The sequence below is a fragment of the Carassius gibelio genome, chromosome B25 (genome assembly GCF_023724105.1).
Source record: "Carassius gibelio isolate Cgi1373 ecotype wild population from Czech Republic chromosome B25, carGib1.2-hapl.c, whole genome shotgun sequence".
NCBI classification, from domain to species: Eukaryota; Metazoa; Chordata; class Actinopteri; order Cypriniformes; family Cyprinidae; genus Carassius; species Carassius gibelio.
In genome coordinates, this window is record NC_068420.1 from 12224583 (window position 1) to 12234975 (window position 10393).

The 10393-nt window shown below is 33.0% G+C and overlaps 1 protein-coding gene across 1 annotated transcript; it reads right to left on the bottom strand.

The window, feature by feature from the left end:
- Window positions 1-1951: 1951 nt before the first annotated feature.
- On the bottom strand, window positions 1952-10343 carry LOC128013880 (5'-nucleotidase domain-containing protein 3). The gene is made up of 14 exons (XM_052597060.1): window positions 9850-10343; window positions 8843-9027; window positions 8645-8719; window positions 8508-8563; window positions 7814-7904; window positions 7512-7649; window positions 6933-6993; window positions 6130-6232; window positions 5865-5966; window positions 5593-5674; window positions 5415-5501; window positions 4917-5057; window positions 4547-4611; window positions 1952-3606 (listed from the first exon to the last, which is right to left on the bottom strand). The coding sequence occupies exons 1-14, from the start codon at window positions 10121-10123 to the stop codon at window positions 3339-3341; spliced, it is 1728 nt and encodes a 575-aa protein (XP_052453020.1). The 5' UTR covers window positions 10124-10343; the 3' UTR covers window positions 1952-3338.
- Window positions 10344-10393: the final 50 nt, after the last annotated feature.

Below are 10393 nucleotides of genomic sequence, written 5' to 3' on the forward strand. Positions count from 1 at the left end.
TTTTGTGGAAGTCGTGGTAATTTGATGAATGAGATGTTCAAAATAGCAATTTATTTGAATTAAAAAAATGTTTAACATTATAAATGGTCCTTTTTGATCAATTTAATGTGTGCTTGCTGAATAGAAGAATACACATACCTCAGTTGAGACCGGATTAATCCTGCTTCGGCTCTTCTGTGTTGAGCACATCATTAGAGCTCCACCAGTGTGATGACGAGGGATGTATCGCCCACAGGACAGACTCTTGAAACTGGACAAACATAATTCAGAGAAAGATTGTAGCATTTCATTGTGCACTAGGCCTAATATATCATTCTGTAAACAAGCATGAGTGAATACACTCTGTCACAGTAAACACAGCCGTTTGTTAGGAAGGAAGTAGATGATGGGATTGTAGATGGGGCTGGTCTTTGATCACTCTGAGATCTAAAACTGGTCAGAAATTGAGATTAATCAGCACTTTTTTATATTTTACAAATAGTGTTTTAATCATTTGTATTAGTAGAGATAATATAATCATAGCAGCCAAATAATATCAAAATATAGCCTTAACATAAGTCATTTATTTAATGTTGTTTTAAATATATATATTAATGTTATATTTTAGTATTTTAAGTATTAAACGCTTAATATTGTTATTTCATACCTGAAACTTTGTTGTATTAAATACTTGAATAAAAAATTACTCACACATTTTGAAAATGATATTTAAACTTCATAAATATTATAAATATGCAATATTTTTTGTATTATATATATTATATATATATATATATATATATAATATTACATAACAATTTTAAAATATATATTTAGAATAGTTTTTAATACAAAGTTTCTAAATGTTGAAATTTTTTTAATGTATTTATATACTCTTTAGTATTAAACAATAGATTTTTTAACATTACATAAAAAATTAAGCATTTCTCACACATTTTAAATAAAAACCTCAATATAAAAATTAAGTATTAAACTAAAACTATATAAAACTATATAAATATTATAAAGATTTTATATAAACATTATAAATGTTTAATTTCAGTTACAATTATTAAATACCATCTATTTTTCACACACATTTTGAATGGTTCTTTACATTTTTACATAATTTATATATAAATTAAATACAATTAAATAATAAATAAATGATAAATAAATTATATATTCAAAATAATATTTAATACCATATTCAAAATATATAATAATGAATTGCAATAAATGTAGCATTAAACATTTTATATGAATATGATAAATATTTAATATTAATATTATTCACACCTTTTAAATGGTTCTTCTTTCCACATGAATATAGCTGCCAGCACTATATACCACTATTTCATAGTGGGTCCTTTGAAAGGAAAAAAACATATTTGGACACATCATATAACATAAAACAAATAAAATAACTATGATTACTCTAAATCAGTACTCACCAAAATAGTTCACAGCAAAATCTTGAAAAACAGAATGCGTCCGCTAAAAAGAAAGATCCTTGGTAATTTGTGATGGTGACGATGGCAGAGCTGCAGGGGGCAATCATAAGATCTGACACGGCCAGACTGAGAATGATAACGTTCATCGCTCTGAGAAAATGCATGTTCTTAAGCAACACAGCAATCACCAACAAGTTGATGAAACACAGAAAGTATTGTGTTCATAAACAGGAGCATAAAGAATGCTGTAGTCCACATGTGGAAATATGGTATTGCACTGTCATGACTGTTGTAGTGATGGTCTCCATGGCTGAAGAGCTGATCAGACAGCTAAAACCTGCTTTATGCTGCTTTATACCAGCAGACAGTAATCTGAAGCATCTGCTCAACTGTTAAAAGGCCATTTGTCAAATTACTCTTTGCTGGCTAATTAATCATCTTATCAAAGCAGCCTAATATAAGATAATTATATATGGATAAGATATGTTGTAAACAAAAATAAATAAATCACAAAACAATTAGCAATTTGATTCAATTTATAATAAATATCCCCAATAAAATACACTTCAAATAAGGATTAACACATAAAGCCATTTGAACAATGTCAAATAAATGACAACTTGTCACAGAAGTCCTTCCTTAAGTACCAAAAAAAGCTAGGCAGACAAAAAAACAACAGTAGTGCGTTCTCAATTTCAACAAAGCAAAATCCACCCAATACTGGCGTCTTCAAAACATGATGCAAATGTTTATATATAAGTCAAAAATGTATATTTACCATGCAAGCAGAAATGCCCTACAGGTAATAAATGAAACTTAAGTACAATACTCTCATTCCCTGTAAGAGACACAAGAAACTCTCGTATATGTTCAGCTATAATATTGATTTCTAAAGTTACACAATGAAAACATACAGCAGGGACCAAAAATCTGAAACCACAATGATAATTTGAGATTCAAAATCAAAGTCACACCAATTTACAATTTTGAAAATATTAAATAATAATTAACAAATAAAATACTTGATGTCAAATTCACATATATTTTGAAGTTAAACTTTTCACTCTATTTTTATAAAGTATAGAATTTGTAATAAAAAGAACAGCAGTTTAAAAGATTGAGGATCGAAAATATTTTTTAATGTTTCTATAAGTCTCTAATGTTCACCAATGGCTGCATTTATTTAATAATTTTAAAAAAATACAGTGAAACCATAATATTATGAAATACTGTATTATTCAAATATTTAAAACAACTGATTTCTACTTTAATAAATTGTAAAATGTAAGGGAAAAGCAACTTCACATAATATACTGATTTGGTGCTGCTGCTTATCAATTTTGAAAACAGTTGATCTGCTTATTATTGCAACAAAAATCACTAGTGGTTTCAAACTTTTGAAGCCAGCTGTACATTATTATCATCACACATCGCTAAAAACAGTAAGGCTTTTAAAATATGAAACACTGATTTTTTTTTATGATCATTTCAAAATGAATACATCGTCCATCTGCCTTCCTGAGAGTTTCCCTTTGGTTCTAATAAAAGTTGTTCTTTATTAGCTTCTTGAAACCCGGTTCAGCTCAAAATCAACTTTTAACCCTTTCACATGTACAATCACTTTCTTGAGTGTCAAGTATTCTAAGATTTATGAAGGCCAGTGATGAAAGAAAGACTAAGAACTACAAAAATAAAATCTCTCCTACACTACGAGGCACATTAAAACACCACGATGTTCCTTAAGCACTCTCTCGTCCATGCAGTGTTTTACATGGTATCAAAAACAAGGTATCACAGCACAGGAGTTATATATGAAGTGACTCACACGCATGTGTCTTTAAAACTAGAGCTGAATCTGACTCAAGTGATGTAACATGTAACTGTCCTGTGTCTCGTGTGGCCTCTCTACTCAGGTTTGGGGGTTGTGCTGTGGCTCTGGAAGGGGATGTTAATGGCTCCGGTGCTGGTCTGCTCGGGCCAGATGGGAGACTCGTGCTGCAGGGGCGTGCGTCTGGGGTAGAAGGTGTGCTGGAGGTCATAGTTCAGCAGACAGCTGAGGGACGCCATGTAGATGTCGGCGAAGCGGGAGAGACGGCGCGTGAAGTAGGTCGGGTTGTGGTATGTGCGGAAAAGACTACCAAACTGGATGTTGAAGATGTCTTTGGTACGTAACCTGTTGGAAAAAAAAATTTTAATAACTGATTACAAAAACGTGACACTTTTCGGCCATTTCAAACTCAATTTGAATAAAATACAATAACTCAAAACACTTTTGAACATTTTCTCTATTCCATCAATATAGCATACTGTATACATTGGTTAGAAAAATGTCAATGTCAAATTTCTCTATAATGAACCCAAATGTTTGTGTCTGTTAAGGTTATAGTAGTTAAAGGGATAGCTGAAAATTCCCAAAAATGAATATTCTGTAATTAATTACTTAATGAATACAGTCTATATTTATTGTTTTCTTTGTGCACAAAAATTATTCTGTCAGTTTCATGATATTGAACCACTGATGTCACATGGACTATTTCACCGATGTCCTTACTACATTTCTTGAATGTGTCAGTTAGTGTCTATGTAGGGTCAGAAAGCTCTCCGATTTCATCAAAAATATCTTAATTTGTTATAATCTTGTTCCAAAGATGAACAAAGCTCTTACATGTTTGGAACGACATTAGCGCAAGTAATAAATGATATAATTTTTACTTTTGACTGAGCTATCCCTTTTACTAAAGCTAAAACTAATACCATCAAAAATTTTTACTTGAAATAAAATTTACTATTTTAATCTAAACTTATTTCAGCTAGGGCAACATTTCTTATTTTCATTTAGTCTAACTTGATATATAAAAAAAAAATGTAAATCTGAAATAAAAATGTATAAATACTATACAGACATTCTTAAAAAAACACATATGAGTATATAATAGTATCTCAATTTAATTAAAAAAGTACTGGTCTGCTTGTAGAATATATATATATATATATATATATATATATTTTTTTTTTTAAATCACCTTAATAAAAATATATATTAAGGATAATATTATAAAGTTATAATATATAATATTATTATCTAAATGATAGTAGATGATTTTAAGGATCACCTCATCTCCTCCCTTTCATTGATCCACTGCTGAATCACCGTTTGTGACTCAGGGTCCTGGTGCACCTGCAACATAACGAAAAATACAGCTTCATAACCAGCCCATATGAAGAGGACATATGGAAATGATATGACATATAATACAGTTCTTTTCAGTTGGGTGACCTCATTCAAATAAAAATTAAAACACTTTATATTGGTAGCTTACGCAAAATTAGAGATTTATTTTAATTTATTGGTCAATACTGGATATTTGCATGTTAATGTTTGATTTTTTACATTTAGATTACTTTTATGGACCAATGCTCAAATAGTAGCACATTTGAAATAGTTTTGGTAAGTTGGTTTTGTTATTTAAAGGTTGGTCTGACCTGCATTTGTTCCAGCAGTCCGGTCAGGGCCTGCAGCCAGGTCATGGTGTGGACGTACTCCTCAGTATTCATGATTTTGATCTCTTTACGCAGCTCAGGAATGATAGCTCCCGTTCTCCAACCGTGTTTCAGGGTCAGGTCCTGCACCCATCATCACATTTTCATCACATCAACATTTGCATAATCTATTCATCGTCTTAAATAAATATCAGTACAAGGCATGTTGAGACATGTTTAATTCTGACATGCACATGACATTAATAAGACAGAACTACTAATACTCTGCATATCCCAGAATCCAAAAAGGATAAATCCAGAATAAAGCAATAAAACTTTTGATTAGAAAAACTTCAACACTAATATAAAAAGAATTGGTAAGACATAGTTCAATGTAGTTAAAAATGGATTGTGTTTCCTAGTATCAATGTGTACCGTATTATCAAAACAAAAGCAGAAGGTTTGTGTACACGCAGAAAATGACAAGAATATGCTCCTTACGGCCAGGTCGCTGTAAATGTGATCTCCGAAGTACAAAACCTTTGACCCCCTCCAGCCTGTAAGCCGCAAAAACTCATACAGGTTTCCCTGGCAAACAGAGAAAGTGAACAGATCAGATTCCAGCGTCTTCGCTCAACAGAAACAGTTCGCAGCTGAACACCAGGGAATTAAATATTACCTGTTTATAGATCTGCCCTTTCTCAAGGTGGTGAATCCTGTCCCATAACAACACGCCTTTATCAGTAACTCGTCTGAATGGTCTTCAGAAACCGGAAAAACACACACAAATACATCGAGTTTTTAGATTTAAAAAAGGTTGGCATGCCTAAATACTTCCTCAAAGGTCATTTGTCATGAGGCTGTAATTATGTCAGAATGCAAATTGATTCAGGAGCGATTCAGCGCTGCCAGGTTTAGCTGAAGCGCTTTCTCTGGGTTTAAGGAACTTACTTCCTCTTGTCATTGAAAAAGCCTGGCTTGTCGGCCTGCACTATGACCACATCGAACAGCTCCCGCCAGTCTTTACCAACTATGTAGTTCATGCCTCGATCTCTGAATAAAGGAATTACCAAGACATTTTATTTGAAACATGGATTTCATATGAGCAGTGTGTAGAAGTTCTTAGTAAGGTGTCTCTCGTGTCATGTGATATGCATTTTTCCTGTGCATTGATGTTTGTTTTGACTTTTGAATGTAGCATCTTGTTTGCACTTACACAAAATCAAAAGGGCTGTTCGTGATCAAAAACATCTTCTTTCCGTTCCTAGATAGCTTCCGTAAAACAGCATGTGTCTGCTCCCCGTAACAGATGTACTTCTCTGCAGAAAGGAAAAAAACAAGGGGTTACAAGAATATTGAAACGGTGTGATTCAATAATTACAATCATTTTATCATATTAAATTAAATAATAATGATAGTAGTTGATGATAATCTAGATTTAATATAAATATAATTTTTACATAAATGGTACATTATATATTACATATTACAGAGTAAATAGTTTTAAATTGTAATAATAATAATAATAATATGTAAATGTATTAATAATACAACATCATACTTTATTATTAAAAATAAAATAGATTAAGCATAAATGCAATTATTTGTATTATTATAGAGCTGCAGATCCATATTATAAAAATGTTATATGGTTCGTTTCAGTACATAGTTATTATTTATTAATCGCAAAAATAATATTAATACAAATAGTTCTATAATTAGACTCAATATACATGAAATTGAAATAGAAAAATATATATTATTTAATTAATGCATATCAATATAATATTACACTTTATATTGTATATTACAGTATACTATTATTATTAATTTTTTGTATATTAATCAATTGTTAATTTTCTATACTTACAACACATTTATTATCATTAATATGTGATTCTCATGACTATGTCATGTTAAACTTTGACTTGTTCAGATCTCTCAAGCAGACATATTTCTATAATGAAGTCTTCATGCAGGCCCAGGTAAGAACTCTTAGAAAAAAGAAAAGAAACTTACCGATATCAGCTTCTATCACTCGATACATAATCCCTCTGACGTGGACGTCTCCTATGGCCTCCTGGGAATGGAGAACAGACCAGATGCAGAATATCATATATGAGCCAGTCTCAATGTTCTGCACTGAGACCGCACACAGAGCCCTGACGCACTGCCAGAAAGCTCTCAGTCACATGCCCTTTGAGACTTGTTAATTCATAATTACAGGCAGGACTGAACGTAAGAGCAATGGTGTGTGTCTTTTATTAATTACACTGATCTTGAGACCCAATAAAAGACATTAGACCATCTGTAAGCCTGCTTTTCTCCAGGCACGTGGCACAGATGGTGCATCCAAAAGGTTCCTCTAAAATCAGGCTGTTCATTTTCATGTTGCTCACTCCGAACTTAAAATAGCACCTTCAGGAGCCATATTTATCCAAAATGTGTGCTCAAGAGATCCTGTGCTTTCTGACATCAGCGTTACCCTAAATACGACCGCACACAGTTTCCTTCGAAACTAATATCGGTGAAGGAAATCTTGATTTCTGTTTCTGAGTCCTGCTCTGATACACGACACGTTTTGAGGAACAGCTGTACCTTGACGTCTTTATAAAGATGAACAGGCTCGTAGTCAATGTTGTGCTTCATGAAGTAGTCATTAACGCATGACAGCAGCGTCATTTCTGGCAGGGAGAAGATATCCATGAACTGCTTCATGGTGTGACCGTGAGAGCTCTGTATGGAGAGATTGAAAGAGCGGTGTTAAAGGAGCACATATTCACTGCTGTACTTCTGTGTGAGCTGTGCTTGCTACATTGCTATTATTTTTCCCGCTAAATCTCGACGCATGTCAGCACAAACAAAACTTTTGACAAGCAAAAGAGCCCAAGCTTACAGACCTTGCCATAGTAGTCACTCATGATCTCGAGGGGTACGTGGGAGCCTTCATACATCGCAATGACCTCCTTTTCTGGCACAGGATTAAGACCCCTACAGAAACATTCAAATAAGTGAATCTATTCTGAGATTAAAGGGATAGTCCATCCAAAAAAATATATTCTGTCATTATTTACTCACCCTTATGTGGTTCCAAACCTGTAAGACCTTAGTTTATTTTGAGAACACAAATTAAGATATTTTTGCTTTCTGACCCTACGCAGACAGCAAAGCAACTATCACATTCAAGGCCCAGAAAGATGGTAAGGACATCATTAAAATAGTTCTTGTGACATCAGTGGTCCAACAATAATGTTATGAAACTACGAGAATACGTTTTGTGCACAACGAAACCATGAAAGTATTCTCAATAACTTCATAAAATTACGGTTGAACCACTGATGTCACATGGACTATTTTAACGATGTCCTTACAACGTTTCTGGGCCTTGAACATGTCAGATGCATTGCTGTCTATGGAGGGTCAGAAAGCTCTCGGATTTCATCAAAAATATCTTAATTTGTGTCCCAAAGATGAACAAAAGGTCTGGCGGGTTTGGAACGACACGACGGTGAGTAATCAATGAGAGAATTTTTATTTTCCGATTAACTATCCCTTTAATAATAATGTATAAAAATCATAGTAGATGCACTCTACCTGTACACTGTACCCAGCTGGATATAATGAAAGGCATCGATCTTCATCAGTAAGGCCTAGTAACCAGATTAGATCGACAGGTTAGCCAGGATACCTATAAAATCTTCATCTACAGTAGATCAGGACTGGACACGTACCTTTTGAACATCATAGTGCAGACCACGAATCACAAAATCCGGTATATAATCATATTGCCTTAGTCCTTCTGGATACTGTTATGTGGACACAAAGAAAACATGAATTTGTGTTCAAGTGTTTAATTTCTGTTCCGCTTAGTAATACTTACTAAATGTAACAATATTATATATACATAAATGAAGTCTTGGGCCACTCACCCTGTGCTCGTTGATGAGGATGTCCCGGGCGATGTTGAATATTTGTGTGTGAAGGTGACTGGAGTAGAATGCAAGTGTGTAATCATAGTCGAAGCCATAGATCTCAATGTCCTGCAGACTCATCTGATTATTAGCAAAGATGGTGTCTGGGTTCACAAAGTTCTTTGATATCACAGGAATTAAATCTGTCGTGGACATAAAAAACAAAGGTGTTAATAAATAATTGACACTTTAAATTCACATTTTTATTATGCTTGCCAAGTTTTAATAAATAACTTAAAAATGAACTAAAATGATTACTGATTAACCTGCAATGCGACGTTAAATATGAAAAGTAAATCTTTGTATGTGAATATTCTCATGTAATGGCCTGTATCCTAGAACAAAATCTAGTTAAAATATTTTTATTCATTAAGTTAGTGAAAATAAATAAAAAATTAAGCTGTAAAAAATGCACTTAGATAAAAATATACAATTAAAAGAACTTAAACGATAATTAGAAATGCTGCCTTCGGCAACTAACTGAAATAAAGTAAGTTGAAATACTAAAATTGGTTAATTTGAAACTGAAATAAAAAATTTATTCAAGCTACATAGATATTTAGAAATAATCAATCAAAAACAATAACAATTTCATTTTTAACTAAAATTAAACTGTAAAAAAATGAATTTTAATATTGATAATTACTACAATAGTACGTTAACATAATGACTTAATATTATATTATATTATTTAGAATAAAAACGTATTATAAAAAAAATGGTTCTCAAATATTATAGTTATAAAACAGCATGATGTCCAATAGTGACAGAGTGACAACATAATATAATTTCGATAAAGGTTACAGCCCATACAATATAATACATTATAATGTAGGTAGAAATTAAATTATACAAAGATGGTCAATATAAAGTACAACATCTAAAATGCGTTTCTGCCCTCTGACAGATGACCAGCGTCTTAGGAAAAGGAATCAGGCCTTTCAAGAACAAGTATCTGAACTGACCTTGTGTTTGCTGTTTGGTTTCATTGTAAACAGACCAGAGCCAGCTGGTCTTGTCGCCACTGGAGCGGGTGCACATGTTCCCTGCTGTCAGCTGTCCCACAGGAGCCGCTCTCCTCCGCGACACGAGAGCAGAGCTCGAGACCCACGGCGTGCTGCTGCTGTTGACTCTCCATTTCCCGCTTCTAGTGTGCAAAGTCTTCAAGTGCGCGAAGAGTCTCTTAAAACCCTCATGATTTCTGAAGAGGTTTGAAAACGGCAAGGACAAGGTCGGCATGTTTCCCCGCACCAGAGCTCAGCTGCCTTCTGTCTGACAGAGGAGCGCTTCAGCAGTACATTCTCAAATATACACACGCTTACTTCCGTACAGGCTAATTTACACAATAAAAGTCCAGAGCAACAAAAATTGTAATTATTAATATAATTCAGAAACAAAAAATCCAGAGGAGAGTTATGTTTTTAATAATTATCTAATTTATTGTTTTCCTAAATTAAGTAATTAAAGATCTGAAATTGTTAGATATTTTTTTATTACGTTATAATAACA